This window comes from Schistocerca nitens, chromosome 4 (assembly GCF_023898315.1).
Source record: "Schistocerca nitens isolate TAMUIC-IGC-003100 chromosome 4, iqSchNite1.1, whole genome shotgun sequence".
Taxonomy (NCBI): Eukaryota; Metazoa; Arthropoda; class Insecta; order Orthoptera; family Acrididae; genus Schistocerca; species Schistocerca nitens.
The window spans coordinates 546,680,621-546,708,016 of record NC_064617.1 but is presented as its reverse complement, the minus strand read 5'-3'; the positions used below and the strand labels follow the sequence as shown (position 1 = coordinate 546,708,016).

General features: G+C 37.6%; 1 protein-coding gene across 1 annotated transcript in view; it reads right to left on the bottom strand.

Moving 5' to 3' along the window:
- LOC126252611 (Ca(2+)/calmodulin-responsive adenylate cyclase) overlaps positions 1-27,396 on the bottom strand; it is a 370,372-nt gene that overhangs the window by 129,393 nt on the left and 213,583 nt on the right. Inside the window, exons 14-16 of the mRNA XM_049953514.1 lie at positions 17,924-18,202; positions 14,104-14,378; positions 7,809-7,929 (exon numbers count right to left, since the gene is read on the bottom strand). Coding sequence (XP_049809471.1) covers positions 7,809-7,929; positions 14,104-14,378; positions 17,924-18,202 — 675 coding nt within the window. The remainder of the gene's footprint in view (positions 1-7,808; positions 7,930-14,103; positions 14,379-17,923; positions 18,203-27,396) is intronic.

Here is a 27,396-nt window from a genome sequence, read left to right as displayed (position 1 = left end):
GGAGCATTGCCTCTAACCTTCAGGCAAGCAAGAGCTGCAGCTAATGGATCCTGTAGTTCTGCTGAACATGGTAGATGGTGGCAATAGAAATTCAACATTTGCAGGAACCAGCATAATTCTTTAACAGAGTTCAGTCTGGTATTCAACTTTTCTGATAATGGTAGGAACCCACAGAAGATATCTGATAGCCAAGGAAAGTAATTTCAGATTGCCTGAACACAAATTTAGCAATGTTAAAGAGCACACCCTACTGCTGTAAGTGCATTAACACTTCAATAACATGTTGTTCGTGTTGCTCCTTGATGGCCAAAAAGGTACGAATATCATCGATGTATGCAAAACCAAAATGGCAGCTCATACAGAACTGAATCAATAAATCGCTGCCCTGCCTGAGCAGCATTCCGTAAACCAAATGTCATGTACACACTCTCAAATAACCAAAGGGAGTGATAATCCCTTTCTTTTTGTATTTCTTCCTCTGCTAAAAGGATATGGGTGTAGGCTTTGGCACAATCAAAGGCACTGAATATGGCTGCAATATGCAAGGCATAATTATAGTCCCACAACAATGGTACTGGGTAGCAATCTGGCACCGTTACAGCATTAAACGTGCAATAATCTCCACGCTTCTTAGGTATTAAATGTAGAGGAAATGATGATGTGCCATTTGATAGTCAAATAATGCCTTCTTTGAACACTATGTCAAACTCAGCTCTAGCGATAGCCAGGCGATAAGGTGCCAAAGGGCTAGGTCTGCAGGATACCTGTGGGCCATCAGTAACTTTAATATGGTGCACCATATTATGTAACACTTGTTTAGGAGCACCTGGAGGTCTAGTCAAAGCTGGAAATTGCATAACGGAGAGGCGTATGTATGATCCCTTGGTTGTGTTAGCTTGGTGTTGTGCACTGCTGCACTGTGGCAAAATCCTGTAGCAGTCAGGCTGGTAACACTGTCAATAAGCTGAGTGTTCACCACGTACAGCAGCAGATGGCAATAAGCCAGAAGATCAGCAACTAGTTTTGCTTCCAAGATGTCACCAACATTAAAGTCCCAGATGAAGGGGCAACACAGTCCTAAACCCAGTTCCATTTGTTGGCTTCCATAGGGAAAAGTTGTTTGCTGCTGACAAACAGTAAACTGTCAGTGGTCTACAGTGATCCAGTGAAGTTTGTGGCAACATACATAAATCAGAACCAATGTCCATCAAATATTTTTGGCCTGACTGCCTATCACTGATAAACAGGTGCCATGATGTTCACAGGCAGTCAGCTGTGCCTTTCACTCTTCATTAGCAAGTGTAGCATTAGTCAATGAACAGCTCCTTCATGATCTGTGGTATTACCACCTATCACTGCTAGTGCTGCTTTGAGACAACAGCTTGCCAATTTGTGTACACAATAAATCAACCTTGGCACCAGAGAGTCATAATCAGCACACCCACAGGCTGCTGTCTCCGTTGTACTGCTGCACGGCTCTGTTACTGTGAAAAACTGAGTGGGAGCAATGGCTTCTTGAATCTGTCCACAAGCTCTGCAACAGCGTCTAATGGTATTTCTGTTGGGGCACTACAACTAACTTGACTTGTTGTGGTAAGCAGCAGTTCTACATGGTGTGCAGCAAATTATCTGGAACAGTACCAGTATCCAACTTGCTTACTAAGTGCCAAAGGTACAGTGAGGGCTTGCAGTCTCCAATGTCCTCTTGTGTCAGCACTTTATGAATTCTTTCTTCTTTGGAGGCTGCGACAGATCAATTCTGTCTTGAGCTTGTCATAAGAATTTGCCACTAGTGGGGCAGTTATGGTGTCCTGTACTTCCACATCAAAGCAGTGATCCAGCAGGTTGCAGCTAAGTTCATGTCAGCTTAAAAGTACATTGGGGACACCACTTGTCACGCGTAGCTAGAATTAGGGCTGTCCAACTTTTGTTAAGTGTGTATTTGTTAAGCTAGGTGGTATTGCTTGAAATATTACTCTTGAGATCCATGAAATGTAGAAACTTTATTTATCAGAACAAACACGCTCACTCAAACACTTAACAGCTCCACACAATACATGAAACTTAAAATGTCCCTGAATGTTAATCATTATCTCATAATGGGGAAACACTAACCATGTACATATTACAATGCAAGAAGTATGTAATGCAAAAAGTCAAAGAATAAACTGCCACTGCTGCTGCTGTTGCATACAGTGTCATTCATTGATGCATAATTAAATCTGGCAGCTGCAACAACACACTAAACACCTGCATGTGTAAATTAACGGGATTTTTCCATGTTATGACAAATTTGTGATCACATTGTGTTGTGTTTTCTGAAGCCTATTTTTAGGTTGGCTTTCTAAAGCACAAGTCTAATTTTATCTGGGATTTTCTCCAAGTATGGTATGATAGTGAACTGTGTGCTTCTGATAGAATTTCTCTTTGTTAAGGTAATGTTATCTTTTATTTTATTTTATTTTTATTTGTGAGAAATTCCCTGGTATAAATTTTGTCAACTATGGCTGGCTATACAAATAATTTTTTTGCCATTCTTCTTAGTACTTTTAATTTAGATGATACTTTTCTTTAGTCAATGGATATTTTATTAGTCTCTCTATCCATGTTCGACAATATGCTTTTTGTGTGTTTTTGGATGATAAGAGCTGTTGTTTATAAAGTAGTCTGTGGTTGTCTGTATTTGGTAGATTCTTGCAATCTCAAGAGCCAGAAAGTTTATCCTGTTCATTTAAGATTTTAAACATTGTATTTTTATGAACACTATTCCACTGTGAATGCAAGATTTCTATTTTGTTTCCTACTCCTTCCAATAAAAGCAATGTATCATCTACATATCTGTGATAGTTCTGAATTATATTAGTCCATTTTTGATAGTTTTAAGAAAAATGTATTGTTCTCAATATGGTGAAGAAAAATATTCACTAGTGTACCAGCAAGGCAACTTTACTGTGCTATACTGTGTTCTACATATACATAGTTTGTTTTTGAACTAAAAATACTTATGAGGGGATGTTAATTTTAATAAAGTAAGAAGACATCCTATTTTGACTGTGCACATTTTCCCACATGTAACGCAAATTATGTTCAATATTTTCAGTAGTTCCATTAGCTCATATGTTGGGGTATATGTTTGTTGTACTTACAGAAATAAATATAGTGGTCAATTTTGCTGTAACTGTGGGTACATGGGGGTGGGAGGAAGTCATGTGTCATCCAGTGCACATATATCTTTACTGTTTGGACAAATTTTATACTTTTGGCTTCAAATACAACTTACATGATATGTTTCACCATGAATGTTTTTCTGTTTTGAATAACCATGTTACTTCTATGCACTGTTAACTAAAAGTAAACATTTGTGACATGCTTCTTTCTATTCAAAGGCAAATCTCTGCTAGCAGTTATTGCCTGTAATGATAATAAGTATATGGACATTTCAATGTATTCAGAATTTTTACTGTGTTATACAAGCTTTTTGTTTCCACTGCTGTCACTGATAGCATGGTATGCTCATTGAACTAGTCTTTCTTCAAATAATTATTTCTTGTTCTTATTTGTTTGCTAATGTATAAATATATTTTCCTTTATCTTTGTTTTAAAATAAGAATTTTACAGAGAATGCAATGGTGTTGTACACTGCAAGTGCATTTATAAAACAAAATGTGGTATGTTAAGTCTCTGTAAATTTTTTAAAAGTAAATCAGTGGCAATTTTTACACAACTTTATTACTTACGACAGTTTTTCTTTTGGTTTATCTTTCTGTGATCTGAAGATGGTAGTTAAGTTACTGGAATCCAGTCATCACTTTTTAAAAATATTTCTGATGTTAAATGTGATTGGATGGTACATAGATAATTTTTGAAATTTTTAAAAAGTTTTGTAGAAAGTTTCTAAAATATTTAGAATTTGACATTTGATTATCTGCATACAATTGCTTTCTCCTATTCCAACAGTGTCACATGTATTTAAAATTATATTTAGCACAACTAGAAATAGGAAAACTATTGCAAAATCCTATGTTGGGCACAATTATGAAATCAGTTAATGAGGAAGACAGAAATGGACATTGAAACATTAAACTTTGGCGTAATTAAAAAACTAAATACATTAATCCAAAATATAATTACAATAGTAAAGGAGTAGAATGTGGCACAAAACTTAAAATTTTTCAATAGAGGTTTAAGTAACAGAAATAAAATTTAATAATGAGGAAGTAGATTTATTATAGAAAGGCCTGGTGTATAAGTTGCCAAATAAACCAACTCATACTAATACAGGAAGCATTATTGCACATGTAAAAATAGCAATTTATACAGCTACAACTTCTATTGCTGAGTGAAACTACTTTGCTAGAAAAATATCCAAAATATTTCATCATCATCAGGATTTCCTTCCAGCAAGCCAGGTTGGAACTTCATGAACAATATGCCTCCATTGGCTTCTGTCCTGGTATAGTTTTTCCCTCTCCACTACATCCCATGTTATTCCTCTCCTCTTGAGATCTTCCTTAACCTTGTCTGTCCATCTCTTTCTAGGCCACCCAACTGGTCTTCTTAGTACCAATATTTATCAAACACAATTATAACAGTAAAAATAATAATTTGTTTGAAAAAGAAGATGAAAATAGTGATACAATTTGTGAAAATATAGAAACAAACTATGCTATCGCACTCAAAGCAGACAAAGAGAATATAGTAGTGATCATGTCCCAAACAGATTACATAAATAAGACCTTAGAAGTTTTTAGTAAAAACAACATTACTGCCATACAAAAAGACTCAACTAATCAAATCCAAGCCACAATAAAAAAGTCCTGAGTAAAACTGATTTTTTTTACTCAAGAAAACAGAAAAGGCATGAACCCATCTCCATCCGAATCATGGCCCGGTCAAAAGCCCATAAAGAAAACACTCCTATCAGACCAATAGCTAATTACATTGGCAGTCTCGCATCTCTCTTTGCAAAAAATCCTATTATATTGTGACTCAGAACTACATATATGATAATCAGTTCATGGTAAAGAACTCTAGCAACCTAATACTACAAATTAAAGACAATCTCATATCTTCTGGTAAACCTTCCGGGATGTACGGTCATGGTCCATGAAACTCTTCAGCTCCTAACGTTTCGTCCAGAGCTGCCCAAACTCTTTGCCTTTACAAATGTCTGCTTGTGTCTGTGTATGTGCGGATGGATGTGTGTGTGTGTGTGTGTGTGTGTGTGTGTGTGTGTGTGTGTGTGTGTACCTGTCCTTTTTTCCCCCTAAGGTAAGTCTTTCCGCTCCCGGGATTGGAATGACTCCTTACCCTCTCCCTTAAAACCCACATCCTTTCGTCTTTCCCTCTCCTTCCCTCTTTCCTGATGAGGCAACAGTTTGTTGCGAAAGCTTGAATTTCGTGTGTATGTTTGTGTTTGTTTGTGTGTCTATCGACCTGCCAGCACTTTCGTTCGGTAAGTCACATCATCTGTGTTTTTAGATATATTTTTCCCACGTGGAATGTTTCCCTCTATTATATATATATTTTATTATATATATAACAAAAAATAATATTTGAATGTACAACAATTGCCAATGACAAATGTCCATATTTTTGTAGAAAATACAGTATGCTGATTACATTTATGTACATATAAAATATATAATCTTATTATTACATGATTGTTACGAAATATCATTACTGACAAATGCTAAAATGCATTACTCATATGGCAGGTCACATTAAAATGATACGAATAATCACATATGCATAAGACAATACTATATATAATATAATTGATGTATTAAAAGAAATGCACGTCTTTAGTAACACAGATACCATTAATGATGGGCAATGTCTGAAATCATCTGGTAAAATGAACTAGTACCAATAATCAGCTCACATCAAAACATTGATTATTAATATGACATATTTATGATTTCAGCAAGATGCTAAACACCAAATGTACAAACCATTAAAAAGGGAGGCGTTAAACAGTCAGTCACCTTGCACTGAGCAAGAAAGTCGAGCAGTGTGTGGATAGACATTGTCTTGCAGGAAAGTCCACTGTTCACTCTGGTACAGTTCTGGCAGTACCTGCCAATGTATTGCAGCAGTTGATTCGAAACTCCCCTGTAACACTTCCACATTGACATTTTGATCCTTGGGCAGAAATTCATCATGAATCAGTGTTGGAAAAGACAACCATGATTATTTTAATTGTAGATTTTGTCACCAGATTTTTCTTCTTGGAAGGTGGGGAAGCGAAAGGGCACCTTGTTGCTGACTGCTGTTTGGTTTCCTTATCATACTGGTAGCACCAGGACTCATCTCCCATAATGTGGATTGTGGGCAGATGTGTTGTTGAGGTCTCCAAACATTTCCATCCGAGTTTGCTTCTGCTTGTCTATCAGGCTTTGTGTAAGAAATTGGGCACAGATCTTCACATTTTCAAATGTTTGTGAACAATAGTGCTTACACTGACTGTACTTACGTTCAGTTCTTCTGCTCTCATTCACAAAGACTGCCAACAATCACCCATGAGTATACATCACAATCGTTCTATGTTGTCTTGGAGTGTGCTTGTTGATGGTCAACCTGAATGCATCTCAGTCTCAAAACCTTTCTTTCCATCTCTAAAATGTTTAAACCACTCAAACACATCCTTTTACACACTTCTTCAACATTGTACATGGCACTAACATTCCACGAGTCTCTGTTGTTGTTTACCCTAATTTGAAGCAAAACTTCATGTTAACACACTGCTTCATATTGTGCTCCATTTTGCAATGACATGAGATCTCACACTGACTCTGTTAGCTTCACTGCTGCATGCACCACTGGTCACTTCTGCGATTTGACATCTCTCTCAATGTGTATGCATCAGTGTCTCATCCTAACCATTGCAGTTTTTAATTTATGGGATCATTCACCAGACTTTTCAGATGCACCTTGTATTAATGAAGACCTCTTCTTAGTTAGACAACTATTTTTGATCAAAAATGGCTGTTTTAGTGTGTACATCAACAAGACCATGCCTAGTGAAGCACTGCAGCACTGGACCAATGTTCTAGTTAGTGATAGCTTCATATTTTTAATACCAAAAGCAAGGTGCCATAAACATGAAAATGCCAGCAAAGTCAAAGAAGTGTTACATTTGGAATGGTTTATGAACACTAAAATTGCCACCACAATTTGTAAATGACCTCTGATGGTACCACATCCTGCGTGTTTGCTGCCATTTTCAATTCCATGGTATCTCGCTGTGGGTAAATACTTGAAAAAGGTTTTTTTTAAGACAAAACTAGTCATATAACAAAAAGGTGGTCTTTATTAGCACTACCCCTTGTTCATTGAGTAACATTAACTGTTGTGTATAGAACTAAAATGTTTGTTGAAATGAAATTATGCCCAAAGACAAAAGCAAGAAACATTACACACTTAAGTCTCATTCTGGAGAGGGTCATTTTTGTGTGTATTAGCTCAGATTGGAGGTAGACAGTGGAGGGTAGGCTCTTCAGTGGGACCATCCCAGCATTTGCCTTAAATGACTTTGGGAAACTATGAAAAACTCAGTTCAAAGCCTTCATGTACATTTGAACTGCAGTCATTCTGTCTAAGGGTGCAGTGCCTTAAATCACTGTCACCTCACAGTCACTACCAGTTTCCTACAGTAGGAATCAAACTTGAAATTTTTAGGATCTATATTTATCAGCTTTGGATTTTGATCAGATGAACATATAGGAGAATTTACAGGATGCTGCCACTGGATATGCACCACACATGCAGCTATTACTGAAATTTAAAAAGATAAATTAAGTACAAACCTGTATCTGCCACAGGAAATCAAGTCGAGCCGTCCATTCTACTTGTCGACCATGAATTATAACTGCTAATAAGAACATTAGAATGTAGACAACAGCAAGAGCGTGCTGTGGGACAACTGACCTGTTAAACAATAAAGTCATATAAATGATTAGCATAGGCTATGTATTTGCTCTGATAAACAAATTAACATCCATAGTAAAACCACAAACCACTTTGTATTATTATTCTATTTAAGGAAAAGAACATGTTTCTTAGTTTCATTGTTCCTCACTGTGCCATTCTAAAAAGTAAAATATTATTCCATACTACATTTTGGAAATTAAAGTATTCTTAGCATTCACACTGCAAAGCTCTCACTGCAAGAGATTCTTTTATATTTATCAACCTTATTAGAAAATGAGGGGTGAATGGGTTGATCTTTTTCATTATCAAAGTGGTGTAATGGTTCATACTGTGCGCGCTTATTCAATAACAGCAATCTCAAATTTCCATATTGTGGAGATTGTGCCTTGAATATGGCCACAATTGCATATTTTCACAGCCTTGTCTAGCTGAGCTAATTCTCTATCTTAAGTGACCCCTCTGCTGTCTGCACTTTCGATTTTAACTTTCTTTGTTGACTTTCAAACCTCACTGAAGTTTGTGATGTGTTAATGTATATGTGCACAGCAGCAAGAAAAGAGGTGATACAATATCTGGAGGAACAACGATCAAAAATGAACTGAATAATGTGAAGTAGTTTGCTGAAGAGAGAAAATTGGTAGCAAGTTGTTATAAGATGACTATAAAAATAGTAATGTTACAAAGCACAAACACTCTTTCTGGAGCATTTTGTCTTTCATCACTTGATGTATGGTTTTAACATACACTCTCACATAGTCATCATTGATACCCATACTTTGTGAGATTGGATATGAGCAAATTTGTTGCATTGTCAGAGATGTGTCTTTCCTGAAATCCCAAACCACTATCTTACCAGCCTTTCACCTACATTGTTGTCTTCAAAACTCTTTTGACTTTGGTATATCTGCAATTACAAAAACAAGTGAAGGCACAGGAAACGTTAGCGACAGCCCTGGACATTTGCACAAGCCCCACCCATTTACCCCCCTCCACACCTACCCCCCGCCAGACCAACCAAGAGCGCATCAATATGATCTTTGGTAGTCCTCGTCGCTGTCGTGTTTTTGTTCGTCGTTTCTTATTTTACCTCAGTTGTTCATACTAGTAGTGTTGTGTAGTTAGTACTTCTTAGTAGTTTGTGTAATACTGTCAAAATGAAACATAGATAAGCACTCTAAATAAAGTTATCATACACAAGGTACCTAATCTTGACTGTTGTGGCCAACTGTTGTCAAAACTGATACCTAACAGACATTAAAGTACGATAAGATGTGTTGGAATGACACTGACGAAATTATGTACATATGTTTAACAATAGGCTGCTCTAAAGCTCTCAAACACTGAAGAAGAACTCAAAGTAATCTCGTGTTTGCTATAAGCAAGCAGTCATAAGATTTCGCAAGAAAAAATTCACCCATTACACAGGCAAATATTAATGTAGAATGTCACTGTATAAATATCTGACTGCTTGCATTAGGCATTTCTACATTATCCCACTCTTATATTCTTTAGTCTTAATGAGGTAATCAGAAACAAACCAAGACATCGACTTTGCCTTGTTTATGCACAACATTGACTTTAGACAATCGAGATAATGGACAGCATCCTTGGCGATACTACCAATTAATATTTCCCAACAGAATTTCTTACACTACGCGAGGTGACGGATATTTGCACACACTGCAGTTAACAAATATCAGATTCTTTTATATAGTGCAGATGAAAGCTCATGAAATAAAAAGGACAGTGTGCATACCATTTTTATTTTTCATTCTTATTGATGATTTTTCAGCTTGCATATTCAATGAACACATTTCTAATTCTTTTCACAATGGTACCGGAAAAACTGTATTTCGTACTAATTACTGATTTCCTCCCTTGTTATGACTGGCATATCTGTGATACGAACAACTTTGATGTTGGAACATGCGGCAGATCATGGGCGGAGTTTAGGATATGGATTGGTGTGGAGGGGGGTGATTGGGCGGGACTTGTGCACCGTCCGGGGCTGTCGCTAACGTTACGTTGAAGGCACTTGGTGTAATATCTGAATCTTAGAATGGATGCACTCCAAGAAGCAACCTCATGCAAGAAGTTTTAAAGACAAGTTTTCACAGCAGCTGTATATAAATTAAAGCACTTTAAAAGAAAAACAGCATGCTCCACTTTACTTTCTTTTTATTTAACTTGTGCACCCAGACATATTTTGCCTTATTTACAAGGAATCTTCAGTGGGTGTCCGGAAATATTACATGATTTTTTCCATTTGATACAACTACTATTACACTACTACTAAATGACTACATGAAAATGCCTTAACCACTCACTGTTTACACTGATTGATCATACAATAGATAGAAATTCCAAATAGATGAGAACAAATCCTATTTCTCTCCTAAGAATGTTGTTGTTGTTGTTGTTGTGGTCTTCAGTCATGAGACTGGTTTGATGCAGCTCTCCATGCTACTCTATCCTGTGCAAGCTTCTTCGTCTCCCAGTACCTACTGCAGCCTACATCCTTCTGAATCTGCTTAGTGTATTCATCTCTTGGTCTCCCTCTACGATTTTTACCCTCCACGCTGCCCTCCAATACTAAACTGGTGATCCCTTGATGCCTCAGAACAAGTCCTACCAACCGATCCCTTCTTCTAGTCAAGTTGTGCCACAAACTTCTCTTCTCCCCAATCCTATTCAATACCTCCTCATTAGTTACGTGATCTACCCACCTTATCTTCAGCATTCTTCTGTAGCACCACATTTCGAAAGCTTCTATTCTCCTCTTGTCCAAACTAGTTATCGTCCATGTTTCACTTCCATACACGGCTACACTCCATACAAATACTTTCAGAAACGACTTCCTGACACTTAAATCTATACTCGATGTTAACAAATTTCTCTTCTTCAGAAACGCTTTCCTTGCCATTGCCAATCTATGTTTCATATCGTCTCTACTTCGACCATCATCAGTTATTTTGCTCCCCAAATAGCAAAACTCCTTCACTACTTTAAGTGTCTCATTTCCTAATCTAATACCCTCAAGCATCACCTGACTTAATTCGACTACATTCCATTATCCTCGTTTTGCTTTTGTTGATGTTCATCTTATACCCTCTTTTTAAGACACTGTCCATTCCATTCAACTGCTCTTCCAAGTCCTTTGCTGTCTCTGACACAATTACAATGTCATCGGCGAACCTCAAAGTTTTTATTTCTTCTCCATGGATTTTAATACCTACTTCGAATTTTTCTTTTGTTTCCCTTACTGCTTGCTCAATATACAAATTGAATAACATCGGGGGGAGGCTACAACCCTGTCTCATTCCCTTCCCAACCACTGCTTCCCTTTCATGTTCCTCGACTCTTACAACTGCCATCTGGTTTCTGTACAAATTGTAAATAGCCTTTCGCTCCCACCTGCAGAATCTGAAAGAGAGTATTCCAATCAACATCGTCAAAAGCTTTCTCTAAGTCAACAAATGCTAGAAACGTAGGTTTGCCTTTCCTTAATCTTTTTTCTAAGATAAGTCGTAGGGTCAGTAATTGCCTCACGTGTTCCAACATTTCTACGGAATCCAAACTGATCTTCCCCTAGGTCGGCTTCTACTAGTTTTTCCATTCGTCTTTAAAGAATTCGCATTATTATTTTGCAGCTGTGACTTATTAAACTGATAGTTCGGTAATTTTCACGTCTGTCAACACCTGCTTTCTTTGGGATTGGAATTATTATATTCTTCTTGAAGTCTGAGGGTATTTCGACTGTCTCATACATCTTGCTCACCAGGTGGTTGAGTTTTGTCAGGACTGGCTCTCCCAAGGCTGTCAGTAGTTCTAATGGAATGTTGTCTGCTCCGGGGGCCTTGTTTCAACTCAGGTCTTTCAGTGCTCTGTCAAACTCTTCATGCAGTATCATATCTCCCATTTCATCTTCATCTACATCTTCTTCCATTTCCATAATATTGTCGTCAAGTACATCGCCCTTGTATAGACCCTCTATATACTTGTTCCATCTTTCTGCTTTCCCTTCTTTGCTTAGAACTGGGTTTCCATCAAAGCTCTTGATATTCATGCAAGTGGTTCTCCTTTCTCCAAAGGTCTCTTTAATTTTCCTATACGCAGTATATATCTTACCCCTAGTGAGATAAGCCTCTACATCCTTACATTTGTCCTCTAGCCATCCCTGCTTAGCCATTTTGCACTTCCTGTCGATCTCATTTTTGAGACGTTTGTATTCCTTTTTGCCTGCTTCATTTACTGCATTTTTATATTTTCTCCTTTCATCAATTAAATTCAATATTTCTTCTGTTACCCAAGGGTTTCTACTAGCCCTCTTCTTTTTACCTATTTGATCCTCTGCTGCCTTCACTATTTCATCCTCAAAGTTACCCATTCTTTTTCTACTGTATTTCTTTTCCCCATTCCTGTCAGTTGTTCCCTTATGCTCTCCCTGAAACTCTGTAAAACCTCTGGTTCTTTCTGTTTATCCAGGTCCCATCTCCTTAAATTCCCACCTTTTTGCAGTTTCTTCACTTTTAATCTACAGTTCATAACCAATAGATTGTGGTCAGAGTCCACATCTGCCCCTGGAAATGTCTTACAATTTAAAACCTGGTTCCTAACTCTCTGTCTTACCATTATATAATCTATCTGATACCTTTTAGTATCTCCAAGTTTCTTCCATGTGTACAACCTTCTTTCATGATTCTTAAACCAAGTGTTAGCTATGATTAAGTTATGCTCTACGCAAAATTCTACCAGACGGCTTCCTCTTTCATTTCTTAGCCCCAATCCATATTCACCTTCTACGTTTCCTTCTCTCCCTTTTCCTACACTTGAATTCCAGTCACCCATGACGATTAAATTTTCGTCTCCCTTCACTATTTAAATAATATCTTTTATCTCCTCATACATTTCATCAATTTTTTCGTCATCTGCAGAGCTAGTTGGCATATAAACTTGTACTACTGTAGTAGACGTGGGCTTCGTGTCTATCTTGGCCAATATAATGCGTTCAATATGCTGTTTGTAGTAGCTTACCCGTACTCCTATTTTTTTATTCATTATTAAACCTACTCCTGCATTACCCCTATTTGATTTTGTATTTATAACCCTGTAATCACCTGACCAAAAGTCTTGTTCCTCCTGCCACCGAACTTCACTAATTCCCACTATATCTAACTTTAACCTATCCATTTCCCTTTTTAAGTTTTCTAACCTACCTGGCCGATTAAGGGATCTGACATTCCACGCTCTGATCCGTAGAACGCCAGTTTTCTTTCTCCTGATAACAATGTCCTCCTGAGTAGTCCCCACCCGGAGATCTGAATGGGGGACTATTTTACCTCCGGAATATTTTACCCAAGAGGGCGCCATCATCATTTAATCATACAGTAAAGCTGCATGCTCTCGGGAAAAATTACGGCTGTAGTTTCCCCTTGCTTTCAGCCGTTCGCAGTACCAGAACAGCAAGAATGTAAAGGAAAATAATAATAATTGAAAAATAGATTATAAAATAAACACACACACACACACACACACACACACACACACACACACACACACACAGAACACTTACCACTTACATCAACACACATACAGTCAAACAAAAACAACTGAAAGCAAATGCGGAGAAAGTTGGCAACACATAGAAACAAATGACATTACAGACACAGAAAAGGCAGTTACAGTGCTATATTTAAAAAATAGCAACCTTCAGGGAAATTGCGAGTCTTCAACCAGTTTGCCACATGGGAGAAAGCTATTTGTCTTACAAAAAATTAAATAGTTGCTGATCTGTAAGTAGTTTTTCATTTTATTATAAAAAACTTCAATGAACTGTTTTAAATCTATAACTTATATGTGCGAATGATAACCTGTATGTGCAAACAAAAAAAAGTCATGTAATATTTCAGTGCATCCACTGAAGATGGTTTGTAAATAAGACAAAATGCATCATGATGCACAAGTTGAATTCCCCAACTTTTTCCCAAGTTCGCATTTTTCTTTTTCTTCTACCCTGGAAACATATTAAATATAACAAATTTGCATATGTATAAAATCTCATCTATTGTTAACCAATACTTAAAATAAAAGCTCAAGGGGTACATGACCTGAAGCACGTACAAAATGAACGGAAAATGTTACTGATACTTAGGGCAACAAATTATAACATACCCAACACGTTCATCATAGCAGTCAAATAGCGAGCGATGGGAGACTTCGATGAGGAGAATATAAACAGTTGCCATAGCAACAAGAAGTATTCCCTTGACGAGAATTGGAAGCCGCAGGAAAACAGCAACTGCAAGATACCCCAGTGTACATGAGAGAACCACGTACTGCGGTAATGGGCATGCTCTGTGATCTTGCCCTACACCAGCACCATCTAGTGTAACATTGGCGGTTGCACCAAGCTGACACGGCTGCAGTGCATCAGCACGACAGGTAAACTGCAACATTAAGGAAAATGGCAGATCTTAGATCTGAGAAAAGAAGATTTTGTAAATCTGGAATGCATTTACTTAAAAAAGAAACCACTGAAGTAACATCAGGAAACAAATCAATTTATCTATCAGAGATGCGAAAACGTATGTAAAGTGGTTATTTAAGACTGTAAAGTTTTCTTTGTGCTTCCACTTACAGAACACACAGAATTTTTAAATATGGGAAATAATTTAATAACACAAGCAGCAGTAACAGCTGACAACAATCAGTATGTACTGAAGGCAGACATTGCGCTTAGTTTACTGCCTAACAGGTTGCTTAGATTTCTTTTGTGAGTGCAAGAGAGGGAGAAGAAAATGTGGAAAGGAAAGGAAAACAGAGAACAGCTGGAAATTGGAAAGGGAACACAGATTAATAACTGACTCCTCAGTGCATTGCTTAGAATACATTATGGCTGGTTGCAGGAACTGAACAAACCATATGTAGTGGAATACAGAGATGAGTGATATTCCATACAGCATTTGTAGAACGCTCTTTAGGTATCCTGTTGTCAGAAACTAACTACAAAAGGAATCTTGATGCTGCAATCTATAAGAAATTCTTCGAATAAGCAAGTCACTATAAGTACACTCACTAATTTCATCCCAATCACATACTTTGGTTTTACAAAACAGTTACAAAATTTTAAGATAGTCATAAGACACAGTACAAGACACCAGCCTTGATTCATCTGTATTAAAACATTTTTTTCCATTTAGCAATATTCAGCAGTGTTTATGTTTAATGACAATATTTACTTAAGTATAAATACCTGTGTCAGCCAACTACAATGCACTGCTTCATCCTGTATATAATTTTATTTTTGTTCTCCTTGTTGTTAACTGTATTTACCTTTCTTGAATGTAGCTTTTACTTTTCTCTCTTTCCTTTTGTACACAGTTTTCACTTCAGCATCATCAATCATTATTCTCCCAAAAACATAGTGACCTCCCCCAAAAAATTCATTGACTTCTTGACAACTTCTATACTTCAGATTTGTAAGTATAAATTGTCTTTATAGCTTAATGGAAGCTCTAAATGTCTCACCCTTACCCTCACAATACCTCTGTTTCCTCTTGCTTTCAACTTCCATTTCAGTCTTCCACTATTACAAAAAAATCCTCTTGTTTTGAATGCTCAAGATTCAAATTTTATTTGAGACAAACAGACTATATCGGCTTACAGATCAATTATTCAAATTATGTGGCATAAGATAGTTATTGTTATAACATCATGCTCTTTCTGAATTAAAAATAAAAAGAAAAAGTGGACCGTGTGACAGCACAAACAAATGCTGGCACATTCTACCACTGCTGAGACCTGGGGGATTATTATTTAATGATAAAATGGAAGAAAGGACTGGAGGAAATGAAATTGTTCTAGAATTAACTAGAGAACTCTCTCAAAAATTTCAGCTAAAAGAGCAAGAGCAGGGCAAGATAGGACAAAGTAACCTGTGGCTGTGTATGACATTTGTGCCTGCTGCTTGAATAGCACAACTTCCTCTAACTCTTCCTTGAATTTTGTCACGGCAGAAATTCCCAGATTTTACTAGATAATGAATCTGTTACTTTTTGCACATATCTATTAATCAGAAGCCATATGGAAGAAAACTTTTTCTCTATCTTTCTTATGAAACTAATGATAACAACATACGTTTTTAAAAGAAAGTATATACTGAAAATTATAATGTTAATACTAACTGAGTTTTACAGGAACTGAGGGAAATGCAACTACTTACATACGTCTAGCAGACTGATGACTGGAGCAAAGTAACACATAATAGAATGCTTTTGAGCATTAGCTTTTTTCCAGCAGTAGTACATACATTCACAAACGCAACCAGTCACCGAAACACAAACTCATTTTGGGGTACGTGTAGCTGTGTGTATGAATGTGTGTTTTATAGCTGGAAAAAAAGCTGGTGCTCGAAAACCAGTGCGAATACAGTTTGCTGTTATGTGTCACTGTCCTACATCCATTGATCTGCTGTATGTGAATAGTTGCCTTTCCCTTACTTTACTTATTTCTCCAGGCAGGAATTTCTTCCATAATAAGTAACAATATTATGCAGACATTATATTGTGGCAGTTGGCCACAACTGTAAACAAAGAGAAGTCACAATGCTGAAGGGGAGAGGAACAGTGACGGGCAATAAGCCCCACCTCCCTCTCATAGTAATTTCCATTATTGTTTTATAAATTAATTGTAATCATTACGCAGACACTATATCGTGGCAGTTTTAGGTGGGGAATGTTTTGAACTATGGTTGCATAAGGTACAGGTAGAGGTCAAACCTGAACTACCACTACCAACTGCAATTGCACTATAGTCCCTACCAAATGCTTTGTATACCCCAATTTGCTTTGTGTTGTGGATTGCCCCTTTTTTTCCCAAAATGGGTGAACAGACTAGTACTGGTGCCTAAAGGGATTCAAATGCGACTCTCATAACAACAAAAGGAATCAGCAATCTCTGTTACTTTTATGTCAGTTCTGCTTTCGAGAAAGCACACAACACAGACATAAGATGGCAGCACTATGAGAGGGAGGTGGGGCTTATTGCCCCATACTCTGTTTCTCCCCTTGGGCAGTCTTAAGTTCTCATTTGTTTACGGCCACAGCCAACTACCACAATGTACTGTCCACATAATATTGTTAGTCATTATGGAAGAAACAAGTTCAGAAGACATTCAGTGGATCACAAAATAAAAATGTGATTGTAATCAGAGCATGATCAGAAAATGACAAGTGAACAGCATGTGAAACGTCATGAGTTCTGCAGATGTGTAGCCAACGTATAAATGATGCTACTGCTGTGATAAGTTAGTATAATTATCATTGTACAAATGGTTTTTTTTTATGTACTGATGTTAGTTTCTCTCAACTTCCCAATGTTTCATGTCACCTTATGAATATTGTAAAACATATCAACAGTGACAAAGGAACTGGGATCCATGTAATTGAGCATAACAGTGTGAAACTAATGGAACTACCAGCACTACTGGAACTTTCACTTTTTTCTTCTACGAGCAGTGCAGTTTTTATTACAATGTATATTACATAAGAAAAATGACAACTTAATCTGACTGGACAGGTGTAATACAGCATTTCTGATTAAATAATATAATGCATGTCATAGAGTTTAATCTTTTAGTGTGATTACCCCAAATCACTGCAGTGTCTTTAGCACTATCTCATGTATGTTTAGAGAAAAACAATCAATAATGTTGTCTATGAAACAATTTAATCACAATGAATCACATGGTGGTTGCAAAAAGAAAAAAAATCTACATCAATTTCTCAATTCTCAGCCTCAAAAAATGATAAAGTGGAGAAATATTCAAAGTCAATCATTTCTACTCATCTTCACACACCAGGAAACACCTTTATGTCACTTTCTTACAAAAATAAAAAAATCAAGATCCTGCAAAAATGGAAGGATGAGAAAATACACTGAAGTTAATAAAATAAATTTTATAAACAGTACCAGGTAGCCTGCAGATACTCACAACATTGACTTGGGCAACAGTGTACAGCAACACAATGGTGAAGACTGTAATGGCGAGACGCAGTGTGAAGCTCTGTGAGATATCCCAGAGGATCCAGCGAAGGCGCACGGCAAGTAACAGCATGAGTACAACCGCAACCCACACGAATGCTGTGAGGAAGAGCAGCAGCAGAATGATGGTCTGTGGCAGCACTACAGCCTGCAGACCTCCCAGCAGCAGTAACAGCACCAGGGAGCAGGCTAGCGAACTGCTGAATCCCACATCTGCATCTTCGTGGTACTAGGGAATGTGAGCAGAACCCATAAAGTTTCACGAACTTCAGCAAATACAACAGTTCAAATTACAGGTTTAATGTTTATTCAAAGAAAAAGCAGTGTGTTAAAAATGAAAAACAGATTTGACAGTTCAGAGCATATTGTTAGAAAAAAAATGTCTAATGACCAACCTAGGCATGTTGCTCTTACAGGGTTGACAGAGAAGCTGCCATACCCTTCACAGGGCTACAGTTACTTATCATTGTGCCCATAAGTCAGGAACATCCTATACACAACCATTTTTATTGCCCCCCCCCCCCTGATGGTATTCTACTGGCTACCCAATTTATATAATATCCTACTCCATACCTACTCCAAACTCCTTGACATATCAGTCACACCACAGTGCAAGACCTGCCCAATGTCTCCTCCCAGGATATCAGTTCCCAGTCCAGTCACGGGCCTATCCTGTTCTATAAAGATACAGAGCTACTTGTGAAAGTAGTCATATTTTATACAAACTCAACAGTAATTTCTGCACATAATTTTAAGCGGACATGAGAATCAACAAGTTGAACACCCAAATGAATTACCATCGCCAAATGGTAGCCAAGAGAAGGAAGATTGTGTTTAACGTACCATTGACATCAAGGTCATTAGAGATGGAACACAAGCTCAGATTGTGTCAAAGATGGAGGAGGAAATCACCACGCCCTTACAAAGGAACCGTTCTTAACTTTACCTGGCGTGATTTAGGGAAATCATGGAAAACCTAAATCTGGATGCCAGGCATGGTTTGAGCTGTCATCCTGCTGAATGCAAATCTGGTGTGCTAATCATTGCACCACCTTGCTCAGCCCAAACTGTAGCCAAATAGAGTTGACCACCCAGTAACTGAACACACTGCTGAGAACAACCATGCCATATGGATTCTCCTGCAAATATCAAGTTATGTGGATTACATAAAAAAGAAGGGTAAACCTGTCGTCGATATCTACTAGCTCCTGTCCAGTCACCTATCATAACCTCCTCCCTACAGTCTCAATCTACTCCTGCTCTATCTTTCTTCCCAACTCAATCCATGATGTAATAATGATATATTAAGAGAACCACAAGGAAGTGAAATTCTCGGCCAGGTTCTGGAGTTGACAGTCACGTGTGTGTGAGGTGTGGTTCTTTGTGAGACTGAATGGTGTGTGTTTCTGTTTATCTGGTGAGGGCTGTGGTCGAAAGTTTATGTGTAAGTATCTTTTAATTGTGCCAGTCAGCAATTTAATTGTTATCTTTATGGCAAATAGCAAATTATCTTATCCTACAATGCTGATATTCCTTCCTGGAGTTTCTATTTTTAAAATACTGACAAATACTTCTTTATTATGATAGGTTTTAGTCCTAAGACCTGATAATACATTTGCATATAATGCGAACACCTGTAATATTGTAAAAATGGTTAAAGATGTCAAAACAAAGTTTTAAAAAAGTGACTGTAAGCATATGGATGAGTATTTTGATATATAAAAATATTCTAAATTTCTTTGCCTACTGTGAGTATGAAATGCCTTTGATTTTATAAAGACATTTGAATGCTTATATTTAAACCTTTTACTGCTTTCTGTGGAGCTTTCCATAAAAATGCCTACAAAATCTTTAACACATGGTTATGCGTTACACAGTTAGTACTGTGCTGCTACCTTTGCCCCTTCTGTCCAACAAAACTGGCTAGCTTCTTTTGCAAAAACATGCAGTGAAAACATAAACAATCATGAAATGAGTATATTTTATCTTCAAGTGCTATAGTATGCAAACTATAAAAAGTACAACCCTCTCATTATCAAAAACAGAAGCTGCTCCAATATCTTAGGACTAAAAGCAGTAACAATTATTAATGATTCATCAAAAAACTTCTAACTTCATAGGTGTGGGTTTCTTGCTGTGACCAGTGTCAGTTTCTATACAATTCTTCTGAGTTGTTTATCATGGCACATTGCAAAACGAGCCTACACTTCCACTGAAACATTTGTGTGTTCTAAGATAAGAGACAATCAACAACTCAACAGAATTTTATGGAAATTTAGATCTATCAGTTAACAAAAACGTCATTCATATATAACAAATTATTAGATGGGATACTCTGTATAAACTGATATATGTATTACAACTTTTATTTCTGTAGTAACACATTCACTGCATATATATGAAGTCTCATCATTTCATGGTGCTGACAAGCATCTTCAACTAGACTACTTATCAAAAGACCTAACTATGTCCATGACATGTGCTATACAGAACTCCTCAGAAACTCCACCCACGCACCTGATTGACATACAGATGGCTAGTGAATATGAGTAAGGCAGTGGGGGCCTAGTGGAATACATATAAGTTATGCCAGCCAAACTATTTCTCAGTAACTGCTATTCTTTGTGTTAACAATCATCTACGTTTGCCTTCCTATCACAAAACATTTTGTGTAAGAATTACCTATATCTCTGTCTCCTATAACATAAATTTTATGATTTTGTTTGAAAGTGATTCACTGTGGTTATGAATGGATATAGAAATAGCGTACAAACTTGGTGTAATTCAAATATGCATAGCTCACAGTGAATATGTTACTATTAACAGGCATGGGCCAATATGAAATTAACAGGTAGCCTACTGAAAAGAAATGCACTTGAAGCATGCTGAGGAATTCACGCTATTGCAAGGTATCCTTGCATTTCGGGGGCTTTGGTCTATATGGGGTTGAGTAGAGGCATTTGGTGAATGGTTCTTGAGACTAGTGTGTCAACCAGAATGGTGCGAGTGTTAGAATTTAAGGCAGTAATCTGACAGCTAACCAAAGGAGAAGAAAATGTATATGCTTGGATTCATTTGCAGTCAAGAACAAGTTTCTGTGCTATAAATAGTTTTGACTTAATTGTGGTGTCAGAAGCATTTATTGCTCCAAATGTCCAAAGCAAAGAGTGGCTCAATATTTAAATATTTGGTATGCACTCTCCCGCCACAATACCTTGCACACAGTGATCAGTGACTCACAATCTTTGTTTAAAAATGTAGGTGGGACAGAAAAAAACTGAGTGTGTGATATTTAAAATAAATAATAATAATAATAATAATAATAATAATAATTGTGAAATAAATGGTAGTTTGTGCCAACAATAGGAGTGTGGATATCCTTTGCTGAATGGCAAGTAGGATCCAGCATAGCAAACTATGTGGCCAGAACAGAATGTTTAATGAACGGTGAATTGAATAAATGGAATGTATTTACAAGGCTGAACAACAGAAGAAATTACAAGAATAGGTGGGAGACGCCTTCAATTTTGCAGAGAACACCACAAGTCAAGACAAGGGAAAGTAAATGTCGCAAAGTGCAGTGACACAGTTTATGTACAATTGCTACAGTACAATATTTGACCAGAGCAGCCTTATTTTCTGGTGTGCACGATAGCATGTAATGCTCCAGGGTGAACTGTGCTGGAACTTTATTTTATGTCTTTATCAAAGCTAAGGAGTGACTGTCAGATTAGTACCATCAGAAATTATGAATATGCCCAAAACAGAAGAAATATATGAACAGGTGAATGACAACCAGGAGGTGAATATAATGGGAAAGGAGACAAATCTAAGGATTCAGGATTTTTGTAAGGCAGTGAAATCAAAATGGGAGCCAGTATTACATACAGCAGAGTGTCTAGTTCACAGCTGCATGAAGGGCCACAAAAGGAATAAATTACACTTAGTGAATTAAGGGAAGCACAATGTGAATAGTTTTGGAGAAAACAGGAGTTCAAGGAGAAGAGAGAGATGGAGGAACATTGGTTGAGAGAAGAATTAATCGAGAAACAGGAGGAATATCCAGTGTTACAGATACTAAGAAAACTTACAGAATATTTATTGATCTGGTGAGTCAGAAGAAAGCAGAAAAGAATGAGAAGCTCAGTGGCTAAGAAAAATGGAAGAACAGAAGCATGACAGAAAAAAAGAGCAGCAGAAGAGGACAGAAGATACCAAAGCAAGGGTTTCCAAATTCGACACTGAACTTCTAAGACCAGACCAGACTGAAACAGTTCCAATGATCAGTGAAGAACTCTGAACCAAGTACAGTTTTGGATAATGAAGAAAATTCAAAACAAAAGAGCAACACATAAGCAATGTATAGGAACGTAACCAAAACTGAGGAGGCAGTAACAAGGACAAACAGAAGGTGTGATGGACTATGCAATCCAAGTTGTAACAGTCGAGAACAAAGTCACAAAAGACACTCAGCAGAATCAAAGCAGATGGTAAGAATACATCAAAAGGGAGTTAGCAACAGTGTCCAGTACTGAACACAGTGAAACAGTAGTAATAGAATGTCACTTGCAGGTTAAGTGATATCAGCAAATTTGATCCAGTAGGTGTAATCAGTCCTGCTCCACTACATGTAATCAGTCCAACCACATTTCTTAAAAGTTAAAAGGAGGTTAGCTTACTGGTTGTACAGGAAAGGAAAACACCAACACTACATTCACAAAACTGATGGAAGACTCCATGCCCACAAAAATGACAGCAAACAGCTACTCTAATTCTGAGCCTGCATTCTTGGAAGGAGACTGCTTAAAAGAAACTCAAAATGAAATAAAGTGTATGCTAATAAACAGATCCAAATACCAGACAAAGAAATTTACAGTGATGAAAGAAGAATGAAGCAAGATTAAGATGGGAAAGCAGGACATGGCAGAAAATTCAGAACTATCTCAAAAACATACAAAGTGAACCAAACAAAAAGAGACAGAACATACTATACAGTACAAAAAGGAATGGAAAAATGAAAACTATGAGCCTCATTACACTGGGGTGACAGTTCTCTTAAAAACTTTAAGTGTGTAAATGACTACATAAATTTTCAAAATGTTACTGCAATGAAAGAAAATTAATCAGTCAGCAGTGGGAGAGCAAAAGGGATTGTATGAGTGGTTGTGCTTGTATCTGATGCTTAATTCAGATCTTGAACACGTCAAGAGCTGATGCCAACAGCAGCAGCAAGGATGAGTAACAATCTGCACAGGTGCAGGGTAGGGTTGTCCCCTTCTACAAAGCAGAGAGATGAGCCAAATCCACCCATCAACAATGAGCAGAAACAGAACAAATCTGCTCACTCCCATGCATTGGGCAGACACTGAGTCATCAGGCAGGACTCTGTGCAAGCAAGATGACCCATTGGCTGTCACACAGCTGGTGTAGGAGAGAGCACTTACCCCTAAAAGCACACATAAGGCCAGCTGCTATGTTCAGCAAGAGAACCATGTGTGCTGTTCTGTGGGAGTGCAATGTGTTACCCCCCAACCATCACAGACTATGAGATATGTAAGATTTTTGAAAACATAGTCAGCGATCTTAAAAGTAGTTAAAATTTAAAACAGTCTTGATCGCAATCTTGTTAAAATATTTTTTATTGGAGTGAGTGACCAGTTTCGACTCTATGAAAGAGTCATCTTCTGACTCCAGAGCGGTGGATGGAAACTGATAGACGAGTTCCGTCAACCCTCAACACTCTTGTAACTGCTCATCAATAAAGGAAGTTTTATAAAAACCGACTGCAAGTATTTTTTGTTGTGGTGCAAATTTATTTGTAAATATTGCAATTGTTTGTAGATTACATTATTACTGTATATTGAAAACAAAATTGTAGTACCTTGTAAGATTATTAAATTAATTGTGTAGCCAGGAAGAAATTTAGGTTTTGTCAGACAGGAAATTAAATAGCAAACAATGGAAAATCCATGACAGAATGTAACAATACCAGAGAAGGAAAGTTGCTACTCACCATATAGCCGAGATGCTGAGTCGCGATAGGCACAATAAAAAGATTCACACAATTAAAGCTTCGGCCATTAAGGCCTTTGTCAGCAGTACACACACACACACACACACACACACACACACACACACACACACACACACACACAGAACATGCACATACATCTGCAGTCTCAGAGAGCTGAGACCACACTGCAAACAGCAGCACCAGTGCATGATGGGAGTGGCGACTGGGTGGGGGTAAGGAGAAGGCTGGGGCAGGGAAGGGGAGGGATACTATGGTTGGAGTGGCGGACAGTCAAGTGTTGCAGTTTAGACGGAGGGCAGGAGAGAAGCTGCAGCATGTTCAGCAACAGGGTGGTCCACTTGTTTCTTGGCCACTGTTTGTCGGTGGTCTTTTTATGGTGCCTATCGCGACTCAGCATCTCCGCTATATGGTGAGTAGGAACTTTCCTTCTCAGGAAATTAAATAGAATATACCTGAAAAACCAGTTTCCAGTATAATTGTTATAGTGTACAGCACCATAAATAATTAAAGCACACATCTTTTACCTCTCATAAACAGCCGGAGCTCAAAAAGTTCAACGCTGGTACAACTGAGAGGATTATGTTCTCCTATATCCTCTAACTGAAGAAATGTGGACACAGTTCCCAAATATGAACTGAGTCTGTCTTCCTTTTCATGTTTCTTTATAATAAACAACATAAAATTGGTTTTGTTTGTTAAATATCTTCAGGTCATTCTGCGCTTAAGCTTACAAGTAGAGAAAAAAAAATGGCTTGTGCTTTTTACGACGATTGTCATCCCCGGGTGTAGAATTTGAGTCTGTGGAGTAGGTTTCATCATCTAAGGATGGCGTCGGCTTTTTTGTAGTTTCCCTTGTAGTGTTCACCCTTGATGTTATCTGGTCTCTATTCACACTTTCTTGTGACAAAACGTATTTATAAATGTCCTGAGGATTATATTTTCTATTGGATCCAAGTTGATCTCTTGACTGCCTCTTTGTTGAAGTAAATATCTTTCTGTGTGCTCCCGGTGAGTCAAGGCATGTTTCTGACTGTGAAATGGCACCAGTTGAACCCTCTCTGTCACCAATGAACACACTGGTATCCTGGCTGTAAGATCGCATCACTGAGGATCTTGATTTACTTCAACTTGTATGTTCTTCTGGTCAACTGTCAGTGCCTATGGTAAAATGTACATGGCCCTCCTTTTCCATTTGCTGTTCCTCAATATAAAACATTTTCCAGGTACTAGAGACCACAATTATTGATATTATTAAAACCAAATAGCAGCTCAATTTGCTTCCAACGGTGGACACATTCTTTCAGCTCCTGTGTAACTTCATTTAAGGCAGTCCTTGCTTCCACAATGCTTCGAGCAACATCATCTATAGACTTCCCGTGAGTTGATACAAAAGCACCTACCAAATTTGATCTTTTCTTTCTAAGCTTCTCTTCCTTGCTGAAGTTGCTTCTCCACTGAAAGCTTTTTCTTAATATTAGCCTTATTTTCTATTTCATGAGTAAGTTGTAACCATTGCTGTAACCTACTGGAGGTGACCAACAACGATCTTCTAATTCACCTTCTGCTCTCTGAAGCTCCCTACACAACATCTCAATTTCAGCTTTGAGTTGTGAAACCTCAAGATCAGAGTAAGATGTCCTCATCTCAGCATTATCACAACCTTGTTCTAGTAGTTGTTTTTCCAAATTCTGCTTCTCTGTCATCACACAATCCCATTCGAACCTAGCTTGCTCAAGCTCTTTCTGTAATTTATCCAATGCAAGTTCTGCCTTATGGAGACTCTCCACGTCATTCATCATGCGTCTTAGAAGTTTCTTAGAGTTTTTATTTTGATGATATGCATAATAACATCCAATAAGTGCTCCAAGTAAAAGAGTTACGAGGATGATGTCCTTTGTTCCATGGCTGTAATCTTTCAGTGTGTCAAGCAGTACAACATCCATAGCTTTTAGTGCAATTTTCTGTTTGTGAATGGGATCTTATTTCCCAGAACATTGCTTAAGTAATGCATGTTATGTGGCAGTGCTGCTCCTGTAACTCTGTTCACATTAAATGTCGGAATGGTACTGTGGTAACTCAACATTTGTTGCTAACCACTCAGCAGTTTGCTCTGCAGTCCAGTTATGAACTTCAGAGTGAATCCAGGCTTCCCATAATTCCTTCACAGGGATATGCTTGTCATTATTGCGATGGAATGCATGTTGCCTCCGTTCAATTCTTCTCTCAAAAACTCATCTGTTTCAGAGAGATCTACATTCCCATTTGCATCATCATCCAACTGCCTATGCAAAGAACATATGGTCTCTAGATCCACCCAATCCTCCGAGGCCTGTGTCAGACAAGCAGCATCATCATCATCATCACTGCAGCTTTCACCAATAGCTGCTTCTAGTCCAGCTGTGTAAGAGTCTGAATCACGGAAGACAGAATGGGAACTAAATCTGCTTAAGAAGTTTTCAGAGGAATGGAATGCGAAGATTTGAAGGTTCTTTCCTGTCTTACATCTTCATGTGATTTACTTTCACTGTTTTCTTCATAACAGAAGGGCACGAGGAGCAGGCACAGAACTGACACAGTTTTGGAAATGGCTATGTGCATTGTATCAGTTGGAACACACTTTTATTGATTCAGATTAATGCAAAACCAAGTAGCACTTCACCTCCCACACTCATTCCTCTTTCACTAAAATCTCACAGTATACTCTACTGCACATGCACAGCAAAATACTTATTACAAACAAATACTGCTACACACTGCGGAGAGACTTTTTGAACACCTCATAGTTTAGGCTTAATTGTGATGTTTCCAGCATTTATTATTCTGATTGTCCGAAGTAAGGAGTGACTTCAGATTTAAATATTTGGTACTGAGCAGTTATACGAGCATCGAGGGTTGACGGAACTCATCTAGCAGTGTCCATCCACTGCTCTGGAGTCTGAAGATGACTATTTCATAGAGTCGAAGCCGGTCACTCACTCCAATAAAAAAATATTTTAACAAGATTGCGATCAACACTGTTTTAAATTTTAATTTTAACTATGAGATATGTATCAACTCACCAACAAGATAGAGTGCTTCTGTATGTTAATGGTAGTGTAGTGAGATGTGCATTTCAATTCTTTTTTTTGTTAATTTCCCTTCTGTTCTCTTTTGGTAGACAATTAAGAGTAATATTGTCCATGTGGAGCATGTAAAAATGAAAAGCTACTGACAACCCAGACTCAACATGATGCCATTTCGAAGATTTAGAAGATATGGTAAATGAAAATTTTCAATATAATGAGCTGATATATTTGTGCAACTGAATTATTTGTTTTCGTATGTAGTAAATCAAAATAAATGGTGCACACTGAAAAAAAATTTTTGTGACCTAATGAAAGTGGTTTACC